This window comes from Manacus vitellinus, unplaced genomic scaffold (assembly GCF_001715985.3).
Source record: "Manacus vitellinus isolate BGI_N305 unplaced genomic scaffold, ASM171598v3 scaffold_16_pilon, whole genome shotgun sequence".
NCBI lineage: Eukaryota > Metazoa > Chordata > Aves > Passeriformes > Pipridae > Manacus > Manacus vitellinus.
The window spans coordinates 6,916,126-6,942,806 of NW_021939189.1; the positions used below are offsets into that span (position 1 = coordinate 6,916,126).

Here is a 26,681-nt window from a genome sequence, read left to right on the forward strand (position 1 = left end):
CAGCATATAAATGACCACATCTCATACTGTAGCAAAAAAAAGTGTGAAAAACGGAAGCATAGTCATACATGTGAAGTTACTCTGTGCAGTCTGAGATGTCAGCTAGGGAGAAACACTGTTGTTTGTCAGAAGAGTTAAAGTTCGAACTCGGTGGCACCAGCGTGACGATGTTCAGGATTTCACCATTTGCTTGTGATTGTTATTTTGGCCAAAGGGCCTGACTTCTGGAGAAGACTAAGGCAATCAGCAGGGGTGCTGGGTGGCATTGTGAACCTGCTTGCATAGTAAAGCTCTGAGATTTCTCATGCCTTCTCTGGGGTGCACTCACCTGTGTGATTTATTCAGTTAATGTGTTTTCAGCCTACCAAAATGCAAACCTTTATAAATAAGCTCATCTCTCTTCCTGAGTGTCATGGTTTAACCCCAACCAGCAACTAAGCCCCCACACAGCTGCATGCTTCCCCCCGGTGGGACAGGGAAGGGAATTTAAAGAGTAAAAGTGAGAAATCTTGTGGATTGAGATAAAGACAGGTTAATGAGTAAAGCAAAAGCCATGTGCAAGCAAAGCAAAACAAGGAATTCAGTCACCACTTCCCATGGGCAAGCAGGTGTTCAGCCATCCCAGGACAGCAGGGCTCCATCATATGTAATAATGACTTGGGAAGCCAGACACCATCACTCCAATTGTCCCCCTTTCCTTCTTCTTCCTCCAGCTCTATACACTGACCATGCAGCCATATGGTCTGGGATATTCCTGAGGTCAGCTGAGGTCAGCTTTTCTGACTGTATCCCTTCCCAACTCGTTGTGTCTCCCATCCTCCTCCCTGGTGGGGTGGGGGCAGGAGCAGAAAAGGCCTTGATTTCGTCTAAGTTCTGCTCAGCAAGAATGAAAACATCCCTGAACTATCAACTGTTTTGAGCACAAATCCAAAACACGGCCCCACACTGGCTACTACAAAGAAAATTAATGCTGTTCCAGCCAAAACCAGCCCACTGACACACCTGGGTTTTTTTCACCTTTTTAATGAGTCAGACATTTTTCTGTTCCACATCTGAGTATGTGAATGAGGGTGTTACAGTCAACCAACCACCCTGATGCTTGTAAAGTGCCTAACTTGGTGCTTGAGCCATGTTAGGAGAAAGCCCTGCTGATTACCAGCCAGAGCTGAAAGATGATGAACAGGAGCAATAGTGTCTGTTCTGGTACTGCCTGGAGTTCTTTGTGATCTTGGACAAGTTACTTAACCTCATAAAAACAGATTTGGGCTGTTTTTACAGATGATAACTACTTATCTCCTGAGAGTGCCACAAAGCTTTCCTCACTTTTCCTAATGCTTGGAAAAAGGGCTATTGAAGTTCAAGCATTAGTCTGGCCATTGAGTGTTTGATGTGGAGAGAAGTGTTGCCCCACCGATGGTTCTTTCAGAAAGTTCATGTGCTGGGGACATGTTTGCTCACATTGTTCCTGTAGGGTTTTCAAAGCAGGGGGGCAGAGACTTCTTGAGCAATCTTTTTAATATTGGCTACTCCTGTTACATACTGGCTCCTCTTCTGTTTGAACTGTTTGCCAGAAGTCAGAACCTGTCCCAGATTCTTACCCCCGAGTCTGACATCTTCTCAGATGTGAGGAAGCAGAACATCAAAGCCTTGTGAGTGGTTGCCCTTTCGAAGAAAACTCCCCAGGGTTTAGCACGATGCTTGTTTGATCCTGTTGGATGAAAATGGATCGTCAGGTCTGTCACCTCTTCTAGACTGCATTTGATATCTGGGGAAGTTTCAGGAGAATAATTTTTGGCTACAGGTCAGGACATGGTCTTTTTGTCACCTTCCCTTGTGTTACATTTTGCATCTGGTGTTTAACATCTGCTCCATCCAGGGGAACTTTGTGTACATCCTTGATGTTTCTCTAGTTGTTGTCTCGATGGAGGTGCTTTTGCTGTCCCACAGAAGAGTCATTTGGCTTTGTGGCAAGGAAGTAACTGTCCCAAATTGTTTCTCTGTAGGTGCTCACGGACCATTTTTTGCCTGTCTCTTCAATCCTGAAAGTCCACTGACTTTCTGGCAGAGTAACTGTATTGTAGGTTATTTTGCAGATGGGATTCTTATGGGAATAGACAGAAAATAGTTTTAAAAAAGTTTAAAAAATCAAAAGGTTAGCTGTTCTGATGCTATTAAGGAATCTTTTATTATGGTGTTTTTGTTGTTTTTTTTTCTTTTTTTTCTTCCTCATTCTAGCAAACTTCCACTGCTCTGCCTTAGGGAGAGCCCAGGTTGCAGCGCTTGAGTCAGCTCCCGTAGGCTGGCATGGCCTTCTCAGAGCGTGCGTAACTCACGGCTTTGTGGAGGCTGTGGATAAAACTGATGTCTTACCTGCTCCATACTGGGATGTCCTTAGGAAGATCAGCAAAGCAAGGAGGTGTAGGGGGAGAGAGGTACAGTTCTAAGTGGCATTAAAGGCAAGTTCCCCCAAAGTTGTACTGTCCCACCACTTCTCCCTTCAACGTTTGAGGCTTCTACTGTGGGCACGAGCAGGGTTTGTGAAGGGGTTTCATATGAGCTGCTGAGTTCCCTGCCCACCCGTTGAACAGTGATGTAATAGGATGCATGTGCAATATTTCCAAGAGCAGTAGAAGTTGGTCTTCCCTACCCTTATTCTCTTTAATAACATCCATACTAGTAAACCTATGCCTTCAGTTTTCACATCATTGTCTTGCTAATAGATGCCTGGTGCTGGGAGGAAAGAAATTTTCTAACCTTTCAGCTTCAGAGCCTCCTGGTTCAGGTACTGAACTGTTGCAGCAACATCCATGTGTGTTTTCCTCCCCGTCTGCACTCGTCTTTGATACCTTTCCAGCTGCATTTGCTCTCCTTAGGAAGCCACACAGCCTCATCTCTGATAATTTTGGTGCTCCCCACAGTGTCCTAATAGCAGTTTTGACCTTTCAATTAACTTCAGGATCGCCTCTTTCAGCACACAAAACCTGTACAGATGCCAAAAGCCTCAGAACAGATTTGCGAGTTTGGCTGAAAGACCATGAAGATTAGGGACATATTTTCCCTTTTGTCAGGGAAATCAGCAGCAAAGGGCCCTGACAGATGAAGGAAACTTTCCCACTGACCACAAATAGGGGCTTAAATTGAATTTTCAAGCCTTTAAAAATAAATCGTCATTTTGTATTTAATTAAGGAGGGTTTCATGAATGTGGTAGTATGCTGAGGTCATGGGCAAAAAGAAGGTTTTCCAGTAATTAGTGCAGGGTCCATGCCGTTCTGGCAAAAACAGCCATGACGTCAGTCTGAGGCTGGAACAAGAAACTGTGCCACATAGTGAACTTGAAACACAAACCTTATTATTGAAGGGACATGTCTGACAACTACAAGTGCTGGCTGTGTTGGACACATAGTATATTTTTTCTTTTAAAATTGCAAAAAGGTGTTGTGGGTTTTGGATTTGGGGGGTTTTTTTGAGTTTCTGAGTCAATGAAATTGCTGCCATGCCAGGACTTCCCTTCTTCTGTTTCCCTGCCCTAAATAAATAAAGTTATCGAACTTCCAACTTTTTTGTTTTGTAAATATGGAAAGTGGCCATTTCCATGTTTTTATTTAGCAGAAGCAGCTTAGTTTTAGTTTTGTCATGTGAACCCAAACAAAAGGGGCAGGTGCAGCAGGGAGCAAGCACAGGGCATGCCCGGGCAGGTTTTGCTCTGGTAGCCATTTAGGTCTTTGTTTTAGGTGAAATTCCAATGTTTTCAGTACAAGCCAAGTGTTGTGACAGCATTTGGAGTATGTAGTTTTGCAGCACTCTGATTCTAGTTTCTGATGAGTTACCGTAGTCCTGTGGAGCTGGGAAACAAAAATTTGACCATATAATCTGGCTTTTGGTACGTTAGCAAAATCTTCACTGGAATTACTCAACAGTCTTGAGTTTACTTGTCACGGATCATAAATAACCTGGTCAGATAATGGTGGCTAATAGTTCTTGGTTTATGTTGGGACAGAGAAGAGTTACACATCTTTTCCTTTTAAAGTCTATAGGAAATACTTATCTCTGATGATGCATATAAATTCCTGAGATAGTATTATTTTTAGAATTGTGACCATTGGTCTTACTTGATTTAATGTAGACTATGTGTGTCAAAGGAGTTGGTCAGTTCTGGTTCTTCCACCCATGCCATTTTTCTGTTTTTACAGTTTCTCTGGGTTTTGTTTTACAGGCCATGACTGTTGTGAGACAGTGAAGGTGGCACTTTGTGCCTCCAGAGAAGGTCACCCTGTTCTGATTGTGGCAGAAGAGAGTTTCCAGTTTGTCCAGGATGAAGCTTACGATGCCGCCCAGTTTCTGGCCACCTGTGCTGGCAACCAGCAGGCGCTGAACTTCACGCGGTTCTTGGACCGGTCCAGACCCCCTGCTGCAGACGTGGACTTTCTGGATGAGAAAGTGGCTTTGGCATTTCGACACCTGAAACTTCCAGCAGAATGGAACGTGCTGGGAGCAGACCAGTCCCTGACCGGTGAGGATTTCTAGGGCACAGTGAGACTTATGGGTTGGCAGAGAGGTAAAAAGCCTGGGAGAAAGGGCACCCTGCCTTGGGAACTCCCCACATGCCTTTCAAAAGGTGTGGTGGCCTCTGTGCTTAGAGAAGGAACCTTTGCCCTTCCACCAACATATAAAGTACATAAGGCACTGACTGATGTTTTCTCTGGGTTCTCTCTTATGAAATAGCACGAGCTGACGTAAATGGGCAATATTTTAACACATACCCAGAAGGTTTTTTTGTTCGTATGTAGCAATGGTATGTGGATCAGCATCACACTATATCCTGACAAAAACCTGTGTGTAAAAAGTCTTGATGCTCCTGGAAATATCCTCGTGCCACAAATCTGTTGCTTTTGCTGAATGTTGGTTTTACAGACCAGGTACGAAGATTTTATGTCTAAAATATATGTTATTTTTCTTGGAGATGTTGTGGCTCTTTCCCTGAGGGTTTATATTGCATCCCTGATTGTACATCAGCAGGGTTAGCACAGAAGTTCCCCAAAATAAACCTGGACAGTTTTGCAAATATAGGAAGGGGAAGGTGGGAAAGTGTGACCCTTCACCACAGCAGCAAGGGTTACGAGAGGTTATAAATAAACCTCAAGACTGGCCCAAAGTCTCTGGTGGCTGCTGAAGCAGAAGTGCCAAGGTGTTCTGGATGCTGTGGCATGTCCGTGTTCTTGGAGTTCTTCTTATTTTGTCACGGGGGAGTAAAAGGAAGCATACTGGGGGGTTGGGGGACTAGTTCCAGTGTTTACAAATACTTGCTGTAAATTTTCAGGGTATTTTGGCAAATAGTTTCACTTCAGGAATGTGACTAGGAGGCATCTGTTATCTTTTATAGGATGTAGTGGCATAAACACTTGAATAGGACTGGCACGTGGCTTGCCTGGTGCAGCAGGCTCAGTTCTGCTCACTGCAACAGGGTTTTCCACAGGAGATTTTCCTACTTTTATTTTTCTCCAACTTGCTGACTGCTTTTGTAAACCTGAATACATGGACAGGCAATTCTCGTGTTAGCAGACTTTGAAAGATTTGGTCATATTTAATAGTTTCTGGACAGAAATTCAGCAGCTGTCATATGTTTACAAGGAGATAAACACCTGGTATTTTTTTTCCTCTATGTGGAAGTCACTGGTGTTTCTTTCTGCATTTAAAAAAGTTGTGATAACGCAGACATCTGTGGTCGAAGTGATAAAAATATGGTCGAAGTTATCTTAATGAAAACTTTGAAGCTCTGAATTGTTGCTGATTTTGCAGGAAGCTGAGATCCGGTGTCTCTTTTTGATTTTGATTATTCGTTGGAAAATCAGCATTTAGGGAAATCAGGCCATAAGATTTACATTGTTTTGTTCAGCCTGTGCTTGTGTGCCTGGAAGTTGTGGTTGTGTGGGGCTCTGAATGCTAATGGACCTGTGGAGCATCTGTGACATTCTCAGTGAGAAGGGGGAGCTCTGTAGTGCTGAATTCTGTAACTCTGAGTGTTTTGACATATTGTGGTGAGGTTTTTGTAGACAGTAGTATTAGTGAATAAACGTAATGGCATTAAACGCAACTTTCATCCAAGAATATTAGTGCTATAAAATATGTTCCCTTTTTTTTTTTTAGTTATTTTTTTGCAGTGAGATAATTATACATAGGGTATTTGGGGGAATTTTTGTGATTGTGACAAGAAAGCAGGAAAGATTTGCATGTGTAAGCATCCTTTTGGTCATGAAACTGTTTTGCTAGAGTGAGATAGAAGAGATGTCCCTGATTTATGATGGAGCTCTAGATTAGAAAAATATCTGTGGTAAAACATAGCACCCTTATACTGGCTCTTGTGTATTAATTTGTGTGTGGGAGAGAGAAAAGCACTGCAAAGATTGAAACTGTGGGAGCATTTGAAGAATTAGGCATATTCTGGCCAGTGCCTCTGCAGTGGGACACGCTGTCCTGCACTGCAACACTACCTATGAACAGCTATTCCAATTCATGTTTCACATTTTCCCTAAATGTCAGCACCAGATAACTTCAAATAACCTTCTCGAAGGAGAAAATACTATAGAAATGAGAACAAAAGAAAATGTCAGATCCCTCCTTGAGAGATGTTTAGTGCTGCCTCTAAGCTGGCATGTCTCTATGGGCTGTTGTGGGCTGGAAACAAAACGCTGCTGTTCAGCAAAACCTCGGAAGGCGGGAGCGAGCCGGGAGCCTCAGCCAGCTCCCCGAGTGCCTCAGCCTGATGGGGAACTGCTGTTCAGAGATGGCTGTCGCTGTCAAGCATGTTTAAAAGTCGATTTTTCGAAGGCCTGAAGTAGGAGTCTAACTTTTGTAAAAGTTAGGAAGTAATGGTCTTTCTGCTAGCAGAAGCTGGGTACAAGATCCACCACTGAGCATAAATCCAGGCTGAATTTTGAGGAGGGGACGGCTTTATGTGGAGGCTTCTCCTTGCTTTCACTTGCACTCAACCCTAACTAGTCATTGAGCAGAGGGCAGGGAGTTCATTGCCATCACACACCACAGAGGGCAGAGAAGCTGCTAAAAGTGTCACCCAACTCTGTCTCCTGAGGCTGATTAACTAATCTGCTGTGTCAGTAAACAGACACAGCCAGCAGACTAGGAATGGGAGAACCTAAGATTCCTGACATTAGAGGTCCTTGAGCTTCATCCTTTCTTGCAGAAAGCCTGGCACATGCTGGAGCTGGAGGAGGCAGAGGAAGCAGTGCCATGTGTGGTGCCATGGTCCTGCTCAGCTGGTCCATCACTGTGTCCTTGGGTTGCAGGGGCCGATCAGGTGCACACGTGTGTAGGGACAGGATTTTCATTGCAGGTAGAGAGTGGGCCTGAACCCCCTTGGGCAAGAGTGTCCTGAGCTCCTTCCTCCCTGCACAGCTCAGTCCTCATTGCTGCTGTTTGAGAACAGCTGTGTCCCCAAGAACTGTGCTCTTCCCCCAACCATACAGTGTCCCTTGCACTTAGTTATCTGTGTATCTCTATGAACTCAAATGGCATCCACAATTTCAGAATATCCATAACTAAGGATTACTCTTGTTACTGTGGTATTCCAAACACAGCATTTCTTTCAGGTGCCGTATAATCATGTCTGTCTTAATAATTACAAGTGCACTGTAACTTTCCAAAGAACATAGTTGTTACTGCTGTCAAAAGTAGGGTTATTTACTGCTCTCAGTGGCATTTAAAAGCAGCTATTTAAATGGAACAGATTGTTGCACTTTATGTCTAGAAATCAAAATTTAATATGTATTCTGAGGATTTATGCAATGTAAATACAGGACTGCGATGTTCTATTTTAAATTGCTGAAAAGAAAATAAGCTAACTAAAAAACCACAACTGAATATTTTGAGGTATGCGTAATGATTATGGCTTGTTTATGTTGCAGTGGGGAAAAAAAAAAGGCAGAAAAAAAATTAGGGAGGATCTAAGGCTCAGGTATGAAAAGCTTAGAGAGCTTAATTGTATCACTAGTAAACAGATCACTTTCAAAATATCTTGAAGTAGTATTCTGACAAAACCTTTGAGGAAACAGTCTTTTCATTTGCTTATTAAAACTGAGTGGTGAAACCCAGACCTATGGTTAGAGTTTTGGTTGTGTGGGCTGTCTGACGTGGTGCTTCAGGAGCTGCTTAACTTTGGCAGAGGGTTGCTGTGATCACCATGATATGGAGCAATTCCCCTGGGAGTGTAAGGGCTGCTGAGAGATAGTGAGCCAGGATTGCGGGCAGATAACCAGGAGACCATCTGATTAGATAGAACCTTAACAGATTGCAGTTACTGATGTGTTGAATATGTGCAACTTCCCAGAAATGCTGTGGGATAAACACCCTTGTGCAGTAAGTACTACTTGGGAAACTAAACTCCCTGAACTCCTCCAGGTAGGAGGTGGGTAGAGAAGGAAATGAAATAGTCTGAATGGATTATGGATTTAATAACACCACATACAAAACCAGTAGGATGGATTTCAATGTACAGGACAACATGAGTGTCATTGTGAATAGAGACAGTTAATTTGGTGGTTTTTTTCCAGAAAGGGAGAATGTTTGAAGATAGGAACTAACCAAATATAGTGTCTTATTTTAAAGAAAAAAGCAAAAAGCCTAAAAAAAACTTTTAAAAACTTTCAGAATTTGATTATTAGGAACTAAGCTCCTTTCCCATGGGAGGATGTTAAAGATACACAGCTGATGATGTTTTTTTTAGACATAGAGCTTTAATCTGTTCATTTTATGTACCCTTTTTATAGTTTCTTGCTGAACCTTTTCAGTGTAATAGTTATAGGTATTCTTTTTGTTGGGTTTCATATCCTTTCCAATCTGCTGCTCACTTTCTGTATTCTCTGGTAAAGGACTGTGTGGCATAAGTCACCACGATCTGTTCAGTGCCAACAGCACAAAGTGGTCTGTTCAGCTACAGTCCTTGATAAGATGTAAAAAGTCTTTTCCATACCTAAATTTACTACCCTCTGCAGTGGAAAACGAGAAGCAGAAAGTAATTCTTGTTCAGACAGCATCTGAAATATTCTGCTCAGGACTGAGATGTACCGTTTAGTCTGTGGCTGAGAAATTGTTGGCATGAGAATGTTTCTGTTCCCTTTGATTTTAGTTGGAATGGGGACATGAAGATCTTTTGGTGTGCTTTGAAAAATTTCTTGTTTATCTGATTAGGAAAAGAATTACCCACACGTCTTTTATTAACTGAACTCATAACTCCAAACACAACAGCTTTGCCTTGACCTTTCTTCAGGGCAGTTTTGTGCTGGAGCCTTCCCGTAGGACCTCAGCGTTAGGTGACAGCTTGTTTCTGGGGTTTTTTCACCCTTGTTCTTCAAGGATTCATCTGAGCAGTGAGAACATTTCCAGCAGAAAAGCAGCATTTTTGAGGCCAGATTTGATAGTACATGTCAAAATTGCCAACTATGTGTGATTTGGGGTGAGAAGCAGGTGAAGGTCAACAGCACAGGAAGAATAGCAAGCACTGCTACCCATTCCGTGGCTGGCTGTTCTGTGGTGTTCTCAGGGCATGTTGGATAAACTGAGCAGTTGGGTATAGGTTACTCTCTGTGTAGCTGATTTTAAAGAAGGAACAGCAGTTTTTCTCTGTTATTTGATCAGGATTAAAATGAAAGTTTTTACTTAGTGTTCTTGTGTGTATCATACCCAAACTTTTTTTAAATCTTCAATGCTTACTTGTTTTGTCCTAGGAGCACCTTAAACCTTAATCCTTTACTATTAACAAAGTACATTTGACAGTCTTCTATGGAAATTTTGTCCTCAGTTGCACAGATAAACTGTCTGTTCATGTATCACAGCAGAAAAGAATTACTCAAAAATAATATATCTAAAATGTTGTGTTTTGCCAGCTGGATTAGAGTGCCCTGCCATTATGGGGCAATAATCATATGTTTCAACTCTTGCCTATTACTAGGAAACAAGAAAGGAACAAAACAACCTTGGCCTTTTCAGTATCATGTGTCTTGTATTTCCACAGTTTCCTAATTACAAGAAGGTTTTTGTTTACATTCAGACGACAACCGTTTTAAGATGAGGAGCTCATGCTTGGTACAGGGTAGGAGAAGGAGCTCTGGCCATTGCATTTTAAGGTTTTTGATATTCTTCCATGCCTGGGACATGCATTTTGCACCATGGCAAGATCTTAAAATTATTGACTAAATTTTCAACATTTTGTATTACAAGCTTCATCCCTTCAAAGGTAGGAAGTCTGAAGGGATCTGTCTGTCTTCCTCCCCTCTCCATCCAGCAAAACACCCATGCCTGATGCAGACCAGCTCTTGTCTAGTTTTGAGCAACACCCTACACCAACAGATGTATTCTTTATTATATATTAGTAGTTAATCCAGCCCACAGATGGCACACGCCTTTTTAACTGCAGCCATACAAGTTTTGCACACTCCAGAACCTTCTAAAGCCATCGCCTGGGGCCCCTGCAGTTGTTGGATGTACAGTACTTTGTCTCTTTGCTGCCATCATCCGTGCCCATCTGTTAGGGTGGCCTCGTGCCAGTTTATATGTTAGGCAGAGTCTTCCAAATGGGCCTGGCTAGTGAGCTTGTATGTTTAGTATGCTCCGATGGCAACACGCCATGTCCTCTTGTACAGATCTTCTGTGCACGTTGTCCTCGCTCCAAGGCATCGGGGCAGGGCCACATCCACTGCAGCTGTATTTGCAGACATCTCCATCCAAACTCTGGAACTACTGTGCCCACTAATTTGGTGATAAAGAAGGTTGTTTTAAAAGAATAAGGAAAACACGAAAGGTGCAGTCCTATGAACAGACTGGGACAACTGGGAGGGGGCGTTTCATGTGTGGACATATGAAACAGAGAGGGGCACCCAGTTGGCTCAGGGACAGGATGAGTATTTGCATCTTGCAGAATTTTCAGTCGATGTGTGTGCTTAGAGGTGAGCCATGAATTGGTGAGTAGAAGATGCTTCTACCTATTGGTAAAGCTCTCAGCTGCAGGAGGAAGAAGCATTTTTGTCCAGGGGTCTGTGCTTATGCTTTGTAGCTCTAAGCTGCTCAGATTTGGTGCAAGACTGACTGTATTAATTAAGAAAATGATTTTTCCTTTCAACAAATCTAGGACATCTTGTGCTAGAACGGGTGTGGTCAGACCAGTGCAATACATGCTTTATTTGAATGGCATGTCATGTTTTCTAACAGAAGTGCTTTTGTGCCGCCTACATCTCTGTAGGAAGAATTGTACCATGTTAATTGTGCTGACTTTGCTAGTGTACAGGTAATGTGGGAGCTTTGAACATGTACAAGTTCATTAAGTGAAACTTTGGGCATTTACTTTCACTTTGGGTAAGTTCTACCTGTATCTACCCATGTTGGCCTCATCAGTAGCCTTTCCCTTATGTTTGTCTATGTGGTGTCTCATTTTTCTTTTTTCTTTAAATCCAAGGCTGAAAACATTGATTGAATTGAATTCCTTGTTGTATTATTTCTAAATCATTACACTCTGTAACATTTAATACCAAAATCCTTCTCATTACTTACCCAAAGGCTGAGAATTTGTCTCTGAGAGAGCTCAGCTATTCTCTTTTTCTCCCATCAGCTGGAACTCCCATTCAGACACTCTCATGTATTCAAGGCAGCATAGTTTTGCTTTACGGTAATCAAGAGGAGGTTGGGGGGAAGGATTGGTTTGTAGCCCAGAGACCTAATTTGGAGTCATTCGGAAGAGAAACAGTGCCAGAAAGCCTTTGGTTCTTGCATACAGATTAGTTCTTCAGGATTTGGTCCAAAAAAATTGGGGAAAATTGTGTGCTAGACAGGGAAGAACTGCCCCTTTTTGGTTTGTTTTGTTTTTCACTGAAGGTCTTAATGATGTCCCTAAAGAAAGTAAGTAAGCAGGAAAAACAAAAGCACTTTGAAGAAGTGATTTCTCTTGGGGCACAGTTCTTAAGGAAAAAATACAAAATTAAATCCTAAAACCATTTTGTACATACATTTTAAAACTTGATATATAGGTTTGGCTGGCACCCAAATTAATAACCCAATAAATCATTGCTGTGATATTAAAGGGTTTATACCAAGTGTGCTCATTGGCATGGCTTTCTGAGACCCAGTTGGTGCTTTTTTGTTGTTGTTGCTGTCAGTCAATAATGAAATCCTTTGTTAATTAAAAGAACAAATTTTTATTTCTCTCAGTTTTTTTAACCCAATTGCTTTTACCCTTCATACAGAAATAACAGGCTTTGATCTGCAAATGCTGGATTTCAGCAGTGCATCTGGAGCTCATTTCTGGTTAAAGCTTTTCAGAGCATCGTTCTAGGGCTCCAGCTTTTGGAGTTGGGGGGATATTTTTCTGAGATGAAAGCTCAGGCTCAAGAGTGACTTTTACCAGATTAGAAGGTCACGGTTATTAAATGCAAAAAGCAACAGCAGAGATTGGGAGTTTATAAATGCTTCTACTCAGAACGACAGAGCTACTGTATAAAGCTGAGAAAAGTTGGTCTGAGGCAAAGAAAACCCTTGCTTTTTTTTTTTTTTGTCTATATGAGTTTTTAAACTGTTCTCTTTTATTACTGCTGTGGATTTATGCTTCAAATGTAATTGAATTTTTTCCCCCCCCCATGCCTCGGGGCAAATCAGAGTCCTGTTAGACAGCAAAACTTGTCCGTCCCTAAAGCCTGGTCCTGGGTGAGTGAGGAGAAGGCTTGGATGTCTAGGAAAGCCCACCTGACCATGGTCCTGTTTGGAAGTGCTGCATCTTGGTGCTGGCTGTGGCTGTTTAGGAAGTGGTGGGTTTTTCACATTGACTTCTGTGGTCAGTCTCACTGTGAGAGATCCTGAGCACTTCCAGTCCCACTGTAGCCTTTCCCTTGCTTTAAAATACCTGTGTCTCCTGGATGTTGGCAGCCAGGGTTGTTTTTCCAGGTGCTGCAGGTTCCTTGGCTTTTGGGCTGTCAGCTCCGTGCCAGCCGCCGTGTGTGGTGGGGCTGGGAGGCGGGGGATATAACATTCCCCTAACCCACAGCTTACAAATTCCCATTTCTTTCTTTCCTTTTTCTTTTTTTCCCCCTTCCCAGAGAACATCCCTCGGGAGACACTGATGCATTTTGCGGTGAGGCTGGGTCTGCTGCGGCTGACGTGGTTTCTGCTCCAGCAGCCGGGAGGAAGAGGAGCTCTGAGCATCCACAACAACGAAGGGGCAACGCCCGTCAGCTTGGCCTTGGAGAGGGGCTACCAGAAGCTGCACCAGCTTTTGACAGAGTAAGGATGATTTGCTGGTTCCTCTGCTGGTTTTCCATTCTCTACCATGCTTGGCTTTTGCTGCACGTTATCCCTGAATAGTGTCTAAGGGCTATACTCCACCCTTAAAGGGAATTTTTATATAATTTTGCTTTTACGTCTCTTGCTAGCAGCAATGGGGGCAGGTCCTGAGGGGTTAGGGGAAATGCAATAATATTATGTTCTCCTTTTGTGTTGCACAGTGTTCTGCTTCCAGCTGTCTCGTAAGACCCAAAGTGAGTCATTGTAATATTGACTAATTAAGACAAACCTTATGCAAACACAAATGAAAAAGCTTTTCTTTGAGCAAGCACAGCTGCCCAAAAGAGGGGGTATAGCAGGTGTTGTGGTGGTTGACTCTTGTGTTCTTACTTTCTAGATACAGTTTTTTAGTTAAATGAAATAATGATCATTGTATTGAAATAAGGCAGTATCTTGTAGAAAATAGGTATATACTAGTTTAGGTAAAAAAAATAAGGTAAGAATTAATACAAATATTTAACAGAAAACAGTTCTCTTATGAGTGGTCCTGAGAAGCAACCCAGTCTTACAGTACACAGCAAGTAACTAGTGGCATGAGCATTTATTGCACTGTTTTACAAGGAATCCTTTGGAAGATTGCAAGTTAGTTTTGAATAGCAAATGTTTGGAGATCTAGCTTTAATAGCTGAGGCTAATAAGGACAAAGAACTTAAATAAGTCCCAAGAGGGATATTTGTATAGGAGAAAAGATTTGGTCTCTATGTGTGTTATTCTGATGCCTGGTTCTCTTAAGCTTTGTTATTAACTTTGTTTTTCTGAATTGAATTTTGAGATACTTGGGGTTTATGTTGAGTGACTCAGTGTCATGTTTAGGAGTGTGCTGTGTTGTCCACATTATCACTCACCATTTCTCCATTATGAACTATAAATTATTATCCTTTGCATATTTGTTGGATGGAGTGTTAGAGGGCAGAAAATGTGATCTGTGTTGGTGGAGTAAGTGTATTTAAGTTTCATCTTTAAATACAGCCAATTATATGAAAAATGAGGGTGAAGGGGAAAGTGCAGGATGGGATAGGACCTATACTCTTAACTTTGTCACCCTTGCTGGTATTAATACATGGATGATGACAGTGTTACTTTTTTCTCCATTGAGTTTGACAGTCATACTGTGAAAATGCAACTCCCTCACAGGCTATCTTTTAAAAATGAAACATGCAAATTCATCCTATAACTGCAGCAAAGTTCTCCAAGGTGAGACTAACCATGTTACAGGCTTTACATACTGTCAAGAAGCTTAAGTTAGCCAAAACTTGATTATAGAGCTCAAAGCAAATACTGCAACCTGAATGTGAGCAGAGCTGGTAATTTAAGTAGAAATGGGAAGTAAAAGAACTATTACAGCAGCTGTTCATGTATCGTGGAGTATATTCATGTATTCATGGTGGAGTATTTTACAACTGGCTCCAGTACTGGCATGGCAGTTCTCACTCAGTAGAATAAAAAAAGAAGAGTTCTGGGATTCCATGGAATTGCCCTGTGCCATTGCCTTTAATGGATATTGCTGGTGCAATCCATGGGATTTCTCTGATAACCTTTACAATATGTCTTTGAAAATAAGACACAAACAACTTTGGTAATGTTACCATCAAGATCCCAGCTCCTCTTCTTCTTAGTATATCCTTAAACTGTTCATTATAGTTTGTTTTCCTCTTGGGCTGCTGGGTGGAAGTATAATGTATAAACATCTGACAGCCATGCTGCAAGTCCTGTGACAGCGAAACCCCTCCTGTTTCCATGAGGCCCTACAAACAGAAATCTGTGGATGCTCAAAATCATAGTCCCCTTTCTCAATGGGTGAGATGGTGGTGGAGCACCCTGGTTTGAGCTTGGGGCTGACTGGAGCAGTAGGAGCACTGTGTGACCCTGGGCCGCAAAATAGGCACATCCTGATTCCTCAGCAGAGACTTTTACTGTGCTGAGCGTTTTCTGCAATAAAATGGGATTGAGGCTTGAAAATCCCTACTGAGAGAAGAAATACAGTTTCCAAATACAGAAAAGCAGACAAATTCCATGAAGAGAGTGAGTGTCATTTATGTGCTGTCAAAACACAAAGGACACTGTACAACCTCCTTTCTGCCCTCTGCTTATGCGCACGCTGTATAATCCGTGCACGCAAATTTGGCACACAGCTCGTCCCACTCAGCAAAATACAGAGCAGCAACGCATGTTAGCGAGGGCCCCTACAAAGGAGTCATTATTTTAACAAGTAATTAAACTGCACTTTGCCAAATAAATGAATGCAGCATGTTTTGTGATGCATTATCCTTGGGGGGAATTTATTGTTCTCTTTCTTGCTAATTCGCAGGACCCTGCATTTTACAATGATTCTCCCAGCCAGCATTGGGAAGGGGTGAAATTTTGCCATAATTAGGATACAATCATTAAAGAGCAGACACAAAACCTTCTCCCTTGTTGCAGTTTTGCTGTGGTTTGCCTGCAAGTAGCTTGATTCAGCTGCAGTGTAAATATTTTTCTCAGAAACTAATTACACTGGTGACATTTTGAATTTCTGTTTATCAGATGAACTTTCTCTTTTCAGCTGTTGCAGTTCTTCATGTTAAAAAAAAAAAAGAAAGATGCTTCCAATTTAAATTTTGTAACCCTTCAGGTATTCCTTTCTTTAGTCTCGAGCTTGTGCTCTGGTTCTTCATTGTCAGACAGGAAAAGTGCATGGGCTGGTTCTGTCAAGACCAAACTGAGGAGCTGTGATAGAGATCGTGTAGGTCACCAGAGACAGAGAGCAGGGTGCCAATAGCAGCATTCATTAATAAATATTCATACAAGTAAATAAATATTCACCACCAATAGACATTCATCGGCTGTATATCATTCCTGAGGGTGCTTGTTTTATCTTTGAAATGAAAACTGCACAGCAACTATTGTCCTGCAGTGCAAATGGAATAGGATAGTGCGGGAGGGCAGGAGTTTTATAGGAGAAAATATATATAAAGATTTATAAGTTATAGTGTATATATATATATGTTATATATATATATAAATATGTGTGTAAGTTATTTTCTAGGAGCATTCTTGTTTGCTTGCTGGAAACTTGCTTAACAGTTTGTTGTTGTTTATTTTTTTCAATACAAATTTAAAGACAATTTTTAACTATAATTTCAATAAGTTATCTTTACTTGCATGAAAAAAACTTTGGAAACCAGGAAGTTTGCATAGCCCTCTCTGAGTTTCAGCAATTTCTGAGTGTGGTAGGAGTGAGTTCCAAAGTGAAGGGTCCTTGGCTGAAGCCTGTTGCTTGCCCAGTGTTCGAGTTGGGCAATGCTGGCTGCTCTGAAGAGGCAGCACAGTTATTAAGCAGGCGGGTAGTACTGTGTGAGTACTGTGTGAGTAACTTGGCCTGTGCAGCAGGACAGCTGCAGCGTGCAGGAGTTGATGTTTTCCAAGGCAGTCGGTGCAGTAACACAATCCCCCTGCCAGCTCCATGTTCTGCCGTGCTCTGCACAGCAGCGAGGAAAATGGCTCCAAGACACAGCGAGCGTGCGGGATTGCAGAGAAGTTGGAAGTGCTGCCTTGTAAAACACACAAACACTGATTTTGTTTCTGATTTAATTTCTGCCTAGTAACATTTTTTTTTCTCCCCAGCGAAGCCAAATGGTTATAGTTCCTTCACAGCTGAGAGTGATTTATGTCCCCTGAAAAAGGGAAGTGAGAGAAAGTAAAGCCCATTAAAAAAAACTTCCATTTTTCTAATCGCTGCAAAGAAAAGTTTTAGACTTGTAACAGTCTTGTAGTTTTTAGTGTAATATTGGTTTTACTTTTGCTGGTTTCTCTGCTTATTGCTCTAAAGCACTTCTGCAGAGCTCCGGGATTGCTCTTCCTTCAAATCTCCTGGTAATGTCCAGGTGGCTCAGTCTGTGAAACTCTAAGTCAGTACAAGTTTGTATTTCCAAAACTAAACTGATTTAATTAGCACACATGAGGAATAACTCACTGGTAGCAGAAGGGGTTTTTGTGAATGTTTTGCAGTCTGTGATTATCACTTGCTATTGTTCTGATTTTATGTAAGTAATTGGTGAAGTCTGGGCTGTAGTCTTTGTGGTGCCTCTCAAATAAGGAAGCTTTTTCAGTGACTTTACTTTTATAGCTGAATACACTTTTCTGCTTCTCTGAGCCAGAGCTGCAAGAGGATTTGCCTTGTATGTCTTTTTTTTTCTTTGCACCCCAATTTAACAAGTCCTTTAAGCAAGTGTTTAATTTCAGAAATATCAAGTTGATGCTCAGCAGAGTTTAAGCATGATCTTAAAACCAAGCACTTCTTACAGTGCCCTGCCAGATTGGGATGGTAGTTGAAGATGGACATTTTTCACTGAAGTTTGGTGCTGGGTTGTTCCATTAAATTCAGTCTTTGCATAGACCAAGAGCTATCTGTGGTGCAGATGCTTTCCAAAGTCACTGCTTTCCTGGGGCTGAAAACATTGCTGTGACTTCAGTGCCAGGAGGTGGCAGCTGTATGGGAACAGGGTGCTTGTGCCCCTGAGAATGTATAGGCTGAACCCTCCTTTCCTGTATGAACCTTGCAAGCTGAGAACTAAGTGTGCAAAGATCTGAGTCTCCCCTTGATCACTTCAGTTCTTCCAGTATTTATTTGGAGCATGAGCAGGACACAGCTGGGGATGTGCAGGTGGCCAGAAGGTTACCACCACACTGGCAGGTGATGCCATGCATATTTTTAATTTTATTTCAGGCTAAGCAGAATCAGGGGCTGAAAGGTTTATTGAATTAAATGTTGATGTTTCTCCATCTGTTCTTCCACCCCAAACCAAGCAACAAATCCTTTTGATTGCAGTTTGGGGTGCTGGATTTAGAATATGGCTTGCTGTGATGTGGCAGGAGAGCAGTTGACTTTGTCTCTTAAGTGCTGGCACAAGATTAACATTTAAAGGGGGATTCAAAGGTATTAAAAGGGCAGTGAAAGAGGGCTCTGATGTGTATGTGTTAAGATGATGTTTAGCTACAAAAGCATGGAAGGAGTAGTGATCTACAGGGTCTAGCTTTGTGGCCATGCATTGCTGAACTTTGAGATTTTCAGTTAAACATCATCATTTAATTTGTTGAACATCATGGTTAGAAAGATGCTGAGGGTGCTGTGGGTTTGTTCTGGCCACAGCAGAAGAGCAGACTGGGAGCTGGGGCCAAGGAAACCTGGTTTGAAGGTGATTGAGTAGGAAGAGTTTGTGTTTCTCTCTTTCCACCTACTCACCCTCGTCGTGCTCCAACTTTTACGACTTCCTAGTGTGTCCCACATTCCCATGAAGACTTGTATTTTCGTTTGTTGGCTCCCTCCTCTCCTTTGTTTTGTATGTATCCACCTCTGAATATGAAAGAGAGAGAAGGCTTTGTCCATGTGGTAGAAACAGCTTTTTACTGTCTCTGATTTCCTGCTTGGAAATTGTAGTCCTGGGAGATGATCATGGAAACAAGCCTGTGAGGATGAGAAAGAAGTGATTTAGAAGAGATTTGGAAAGATTTGGTAAGATATGAGAAGAAAATTATTTCCCCCCCTCAGCAATCCCGATCTGGAAGTGATCCCAAAAATTATAGGGGCCATAAGTGCTGGACAGTCTTGTGTGTTTGGTAAGTGATTATGATAGACAGCTCTGTTTCAGGATAAATTTAGAAAATGCAGATAAGTGGCTTCCCAGAACTGCTGGGGTTTTGGCCTCAGGCATGGGTTAGCTGGATTGGATACCCAGTTAGGATACTCATACTTAGTCTCTGGAGCAGATTTGCTCGAAGTAGTGGCATTTATGGTGGAGACTGAAGTTTGAACAGATTATTGTAGAGGAAGGCTTTGTAAACTGCTGTGTCAGAGGCCGACAAAGCAATGGCTTCATCTCTGGGTTGTGTTGCAGAGCCTGTGATCACAGTTGCTTGCAGCACATGGAGATGTTCTGCAGAGACAAGTCTTCCTTCCGTATCACTTGTCCTGATCTGAGATGTTGGTTTTAACTGTAAAGAAAACACTCCTTGCTGGAGTAGTCTCCATGGCTGTACTTTAGTATTTCAAATGCAACAAATGGCATCTGTTTTCACTCTTGAGTTTATTTCATAGATTCACCTTAAACTTGTTTTGTTTGCTGATAAGACTTCAAGTTGACACTGTGTTCTCTGTGGGACCCACAGTTCCACATCCTAAGCAGAGCACCCTTCTTGTTACATAAGACTCTGAAAATAAAACAAATGGAAAAGTGCATTTAATAACAGTTACTCTTATGGAATGCAGATTGTACTTTCTGGCAAATATAGTTAATGACAGTTTGTAGCTGTATTTTTATATTTTTTTAATGTATAATTAACATTGGGGCCTAAGAAATTCATGGGTTTAGGAGCACAGACCCTTTGTGGTAGGAAATACTGGACATACTCCCTTAGGATATGTGTGCAAACAACTGTTGAGAGAGAGGACAGCTTTTCTCTCCATAATTTGTATGGAGAGTGTTGTTCAATGGACTGAAAAGTTAGCATTAAATATTTTGAATCCAGTTATTAAATATTTAGTCTGATATTGAAGGGTAGGTTATACAATCCTGAATTCAGTTTGGTGTTGGAACTCACTGCAGTTTGTGAGGGGTTAGTAATTATTTCTACTTCAGATGAACTTTAACTCTTTCCTTCAATATCAAAACTATTCAAATTAGCGAGCAATATGTAGAATTTTCTTATATAAGAAACCTTTTTTTCTACTTTCCTGGAGCATTTGGAACTTTTGATTTTTTTCTTTGTCACATGATTTTAGATGCTGGTGCTTTCGGAATAAACCCACAGCTGTTGTCAGGCTTGCAGTAAGATCCCAAGAGCTGGCAATGCTGCTGAATTTGTTTTGTTTCAGCTCAGAAATCTGAAGGAAATCCCCAGGAAATAACACCTTGAGTTCCCACACTGCATTCCTTGCCCCTTTATAAAACTGTGGGATAAATCTTCCTGATATGAGGTTTTGCTTAACTCACTGAGGCTTTTTTTTGTCTTCTGATCTCTTCCTCCCTCCTGTTCCTCTGCCCTCTGGTTCAAACCTGGTATCTTGGTACTGGCAGACACTCCTGCCACGAGCACCAGCACCACCGAGTTTCAAACCCTTGTTACCAAGCACAGTTCCTGCAGCTTTTGAGGGTGGGCAGAGCTTTTCACTCAGTTTTTTTTTTTTTTGTTCTCCCTTTCCCACTTATCTTCCCTTGTCTTAAAAATCTCTTGCCTGTATCTGCAGGAAGCCAGAAGCCATGCTGTGCTGGTGCAGGCACTTTTCTCTCCCCCACGAGATGAGAAGAGATTTAGAACATGAGTACAGTGTGTGGCTCCTCCTTGAAAAGAAACTAGTTACTTGAGCAATGCTGGGAGGTTTAATTAAAAAATGTTACCTACTTATGTCCCCCATCCCTGGAAGTGTTCAAAGCCAGCTTGGATGAGGCTTGGAGCAATCTGGTCTAGTGGAAGGTCTCCCTGCCTGTGTTGGAACTAGACAATCTTTAAGATCCCTTCCAACCCAAACCATTCTGTGATTCTATGATCTATCATCTTGTCTTACATGCCAGATGGGCAGGAGGTGATCCTGTGGTTTCAGCAATCTAATCAGCTCCCAGATGGAGCGGGGCATGGCCTGAGAGTATTTTGGAGCTTTGTTTGCTTCTCCTCTCTCCCTGTTTGGGGTTGGCATCCTTTTTTGGACCACCTTTCCGCAGATAAAGGGAGGGCTGGGAAGTCTGTCCTTTGTTGCACCCAATGATTTCCCTTCTGGGTTTACCTCCAAGGACCAGAGCTGGAGGACTTCTTCCAGGCTTTTTTAGTGGGACGTGGCATGGCATGGTTGGGCAGAGGGTAGAGCTAGTGAACACTATCAGCTTTTACTGAACACTATCTTGCTTTTTTAACCAAGATACCTTCTTCTGCAGAAGTCAGGCTTGGAGATGATTCATATGAAATTTTCAGTTCACTGGTATCTGTTACGTATTTTGATGGGAAGCTGTTGAAAAGAGAGAATGAGAAAGAATTGACCCAAGATGGTTAAATCTCATAAGAAGACAGATTTCCTTTGTTGCTGGCAAACTGCAGCAAACTGGATTTTTGTGCTGAACAGAAGCAGATTTTCAGACTTCTTGAAGGTTGGAGTTTGTATACATATTTTTGTTAATAAATCTGCAGTAAATATTTGCATATCTGTTTTTATCTCCTAGCAGACCAGCTTGGGTATGCACTTCTATACAGCCAGTACAAAAATTCCAAATCTGGACAAAATAAACATCTTTCACAGCCAGGAAGTACAAAATACATAACTGCAAAGCTTTTTTTCCTGGAAGAAAGTGTGTTTTTATCATCTCTCAATAAAAACCAGGGTTTGCAGTGAGACATGCAGGAAAGGCACAGACAGTGAAGCTCAGTGTACAAAGACAAACGAGCAGGAGTGTCTTCATATGAGCTACGTGGCCTTGGAAGGGATTCCCTGAGCAACAGGAATACCTGTGTGAAAACGAGTTAACACTTGCAAATCCCCATTTGTCCTCTCTGCTGCAGACCATAGCACTGGGATGGAACAGTTTATGAAGGGGATGATATGAAGGAGTCAATAGATTGAGCCATTCATTTCCTTATTGCTTAATTTTGTATAACATAGGTGAACGCCACTAAAAATGAGAGCTTGGGAGTTTGTACTTGGCTGGATGTGAGAAAGATCTTGGTTTCTCAAAAGGTTTAAAGCTTTTCTTGAAGTGTAACACAGACTGGCAGCCTGAGTATGAAAAGAAAGCACTGTCTTTGTAAGCAGGAGTGATTATTTGATCTGTCTGGGCCGTGTGAAGGTGGCGGATTGCTGGAGGGGTGAGCACACTCACGGTGTTGCAGGGGACTCTGCCTGTCATCTTGCTCCAGATTTCCAGGCTTTTGAAGTCGCTGAGGGTCCTTTGAGGCTCAGCAAGTCATGCAGGCTGCTTTGTGGGTGCTGATTTGGAGATGCCTCTAAGTGTCCTTGAAGCTGATGAGAAAGTAGAGCAGACTTATTGTGCTCAGTTCTTTTATCTGGCTGCTGTTGTCCCCATAAGTGGGTGACTGTGGGTTTTGTGCTCACTGCCTTCTTGTACTCTGAAAGTGGCCCTGAGTACAGTGATTTCTCATACATGACATCTGAAAAGAAAAATACTGCAGACAGAAATGTCTGTGTTTCCTTGATAAAGGAAGGTCATTTCTTTAGTCACTTCTAATGGCTCAGTTGACTTCAGTGCCTCTGTAGATTTATGCTAATCACCTCCAGAAACTGGATGCTTCATTCTGTTTCTCTGTGGAAATATTGATTCAGCTTAAATCAAGTGTAATTCTGCTGAAGGCAGTTGACTTGAATGATGCAAGTCATAGGTTCGCTTTGTCTGAATTTCCTTTCAGATTTAACCCAAAATGAGTCACAGAAGCGAGTAGATGGTTGTACCAAGGCAGAGCAGGGATAGTCACTGCCACCACCATCGCCTGCACAGGTTTCTGTACCATGTGATGAACTGTCTGACTGTTTCCCCACCCTGCTCTGCCCATTCCTGTTGTGATTATGGTGTCATTTGCTCGTTATGACTTTGCTTTCTAAATTGCGTGGCATCCCAGAGAGCCCTGGGGTTTACTGGTGGGCACTTGCCCATAAGAAAGGTTTGCAAGTTTTAAAGTAAGAAACCTGTCAGTAAAGGTGCTGGAATCTATGTGTAGTTTTACTTGGTTGATGGCATACATTTGCTGTGTATGTACTTTCTTGAATTCCAAATTATTTGAAAAAAAGCACACAACTCTGCCACTTCCAGGGAAATCTGGAGCTGTGCTGCAAAGGGAGATCTGGGGATGGCTGGTCTCTGCAATGGAGAAAGGATGTTGTAGAATCATGGAATAGTTTGGATTAGAAGAGACCTTTAAAGATCATCTAGTCCAACTCCCAACCCATTTCTCAACTGGGGATAGGTCTCAGTAAATGCAGCCCTGGTAAAAGGAAGACAGAGAAATTCCCATTTCTCACACCCTTGAGCAGGTCAGCATCATCTGTTCCTGTAACATTCCTGTTTGGCTTCATGTCTCTCCTCAGGGATGCAGGGCTTGGTGGGTGCAGCACAAGCTGCTCTGTCTGGGATGATTAAAACAGATTTTGGGTTTCCTGAAGCAGTTCTGAGTCAAAATGAAATCTGTGAACCTGTTTCCTCACACCCTTAAAGGGCCAGTGAAACCACTGTACAACTCAGTGAGACCTGAGGAATTACTGCTTTGAGTAGAAAGCTTGTGCAAAATCAGGGTTTGACATTCAAAAAGAGATGACTCAGTAGAAATGTCTATTGAATACGTTTACCTACTGAGTTATTTTTTCGTTCTGATCTATAGCATCTTCTTTTCCTTTCTCTTCTTTTGATTGGTACAAAGAAAAACCATGACAGTGCTGCTGAAGAACAGCTGTCTGACAATACTGAGAACATCTCACACAGAGGCAGTTTCACAGAGCAAGTTAAATTCATTTCAGGAGTGACAAAATTGCTATGACTTGATGGCTGTTGGGTGTTTGTGAGCAGTGTACTGGGTTTGGTGTAGAAGTTGTAGCATCTGTGTCAATCTTCGTTCCTTCCAGCTTGTCCCTTTGCAGTTCTGTCTTTCAGGTTTCTGTTGTTCTGTGGCAGCTGCTTTGTTAATCTCCACCTGTGATAAATTCAATTCAAAAAGTAGTCGCTGTCTCTTTGCTGCTAGTCTGGGGTAAAAACCACACATCTCTCTACCTGAGAAGGACCTTGTGAAATAAAGCTCGTGGCTGGCATTAACTCTAAATCACATTAATTTTCCAGGCCAAGCGTGCGTTGTGTATTTGTCTGTCTGGCCCTGGAGCCGGTGCTGTGCTTTGCTCGGGCCGATGATTAGATGACTGTCTAGAGTGAAGGAGAGTGTGCGTGTCCTGCCACGCAGCATCCCCTCCTCGCCTGCTCATTAACCCACCCCTGTTGTTTTATTATGGCAGGGAGGAGGCCAGGGAGCCGGACTCCTGGAGCACCTTGTCTCACACGGTGCACTCGGGGGACTACAGCGTGAAGCACCACCGCGGGCTCGACGTGTACCTGCTGACGGCTGAGGCCAAGGAAGGGGCGGCGTCCAGCTGGGAGAGGGACATACAGCACCTCCAGATGCACATGCAGAGCCACCAGCACAAGGTAAGGAAAAGGCTGAGGTGGTGAAGGAGAAGTAGTGCTGCCTGGTTGCTGCTTGGCACCTGGGGAGGGCTTTCATACATAGGCATCTTTCAGGGCATATTTCTTTAGGCATTTTCTCTGGATGCCGTTATCAAGCATCCAGGTGGGCACTTTTTTCTTCCTGTTTGAGCATGGGGAGATCTGATAAAGCTGTATTAGGCAGCAAATGTTCTCTCTCAGAAGAGAAGCAGGCTTGGAGCTTTGCAATGCCTGCTCTGTTTGGCTTTGTGGGCTCTCTCTGCTCCCACCTCCTGCCTTCTCCATTACCTTGGGACCCGCTTGGATGGGCAGGGAAACCTCCCTGGAGACATGCTGTCCTCTGGCAGCTGTTGGGCAGCTAAAGGCAGGCTCTGGAGTGAGGCTGGCTTTGTGGGCATTGAGCACAGTGGGTATGTCTCTGTTCAGATAGAAAGTTCAGGGTCAGAGATGAGTATGAGGGGAAAGTCTCTGGGGCGGGTGATGGAGAAAATAACAGTCTCTGTAACACTTCAGTGTAAGATGAACCTGCCTTGGCCACAGAAGGTCTGTGTCCATAATGGTTCCTTCACTGTGCTCCTCTCAGACTCCATGGTGGTTGGACAGCAGGAGCTGTGGGGCTTTGGAAGGGCTTCCTCTCCCTGCTTCAAAGTCTCAGTTGGGATGGGAAGGCGAAACAGCGGAACACTTCTGTGCCATTTCTCAGAAACACCCTCTGTCTTGTGCAGCTGCCATCACTTGTGGGTGTTCCTTCATCAGCTCATGTAGCTGCTGTTGCAGAGGTGCAAGATCTAAATAACAGGATATTTTTGTTCCTTTAACTAAGGAGGGGAGAATTCTCAACTGAAAACGGGCTGGGAGGATGTTCAGAGGTAGGGGCCATCCCGAGCCATTTTCACCCTCTCCTCGGTACCTGAGATCTTAATTTCTCCAGATCTCAACAGGAACTGGTGACATGAGTGGCTAACCATGAAATCTCTTGCCCTTTCCATCAAAAGATGCTAAAGCATGGCCAACATATCCAGCTCACTGCTTGTTTGCTTGTGCAAATGCCAGATGGGTACATTTTGCCTGACAATGAAACCAGAAATAGACTTTTCTTTCCACCACTGTTTTATTTCACATTTAATCTGATTTGATTTTGGAAAGCAGCCCTGTAATTATTTCATTTAGATTTATTTCAGGTCAGTTTAAAGCCAGTTGGCTTCCTTTGGTGATGGCTATATTTTTCAGGCTATCAGCAGAGTGACTTCACTGTGAGGATGCTGGGGCTGCTGCGGCCCCTCCTTTTGAAAATCTTGCTTGTTCCCAAGCGAGTGTCACTGTTGTCTGTGTCTGTCCATCCTGGCTGTGTGGTCTCTGTCTGTCCATCCTGGCTAGGAGCCAGAAGCATGGTGTCCATGCCCTGCTGTGGTGTTACAGCCTCCAGACTCCTGGCACAGTGTTTGTTTGCCCTTGCAAAAAGTAGCTGCAGCCTGCAGGTACCACTGCACGCAGAGCCCTGTGTCCCATCCCTGGTGCTACACAAGCATGGGGATGCCATGCCTCCAATGCTAACCTGTTTTGGGAAGCCTCAGAGAGCTCTGGCATAGCTGACAGCATATATGGGAGCTGGGTAGCAGGATTATTTTGAATAGGAGGGAGATTCATGGCAAACGCCAGAAGTACATTTAGTGGTCCATGATTCAGTGATTCTGTGGCACTGCTCAATGTTTGCAAACCTCAGAGCATGGAAAGACAAGTAAACACAATATCCTCGAGGTAGCAGTGATGATTTTAGCCACTATTTGTATATGCAGTACCCAGAAGTTCCCTGTGATGCATCAGTTAACATATTGGCCACTTAATTATTCAGGGTGTTTAAGCTGACATTTTTGGTATGAAGTTTGCTTTCTCTGAGAAATCTTAAACAAAATTTGCAGGGAGCTGTTTAAGTTAGACTTCTAGGACACATGTATTTTTTTTAAATATTTTTACAAAGAAATGCAAAAAACCCCTCAGATTTCACATAGTTCATTAGAGTTTTGTGTTTGTGGAGACTCACAGGCACTTAGCAAGAAACCAGTGTGACCTCAGAAAGCTTATGGTGCAAAGCCCCAAGCAAACCAGGGGAGGTCTGTAGGGTGTACTTTGAGGGATTGGGGTTGCTCGTTAATTTAATAAGCCAC

At 42.7% G+C, this 26,681-nt stretch overlaps 1 protein-coding gene across 7 annotated transcripts in view; it reads left to right on the forward strand.

Moving 5' to 3' along the window:
* The window catches only part of AKAP13 (A-kinase anchoring protein 13), a 186,842-nt gene that overhangs the window by 63,718 nt on the left and 96,443 nt on the right, over positions 1-26,681 (forward strand). For all 7 annotated transcript variants that reach the window (XM_018069671.2, XM_018069674.2, XM_018069675.2 and 4 more), the window contains exons 5-7: positions 4,215-4,511; positions 13,093-13,276; positions 24,309-24,498. In XM_018069671.2, the coding sequence (XP_017925160.2) occupies positions 4,215-4,511; positions 13,093-13,276; positions 24,309-24,498 (671 nt within the window). The remainder of the gene's footprint in view (positions 1-4,214; positions 4,512-13,092; positions 13,277-24,308; positions 24,499-26,681) is intronic.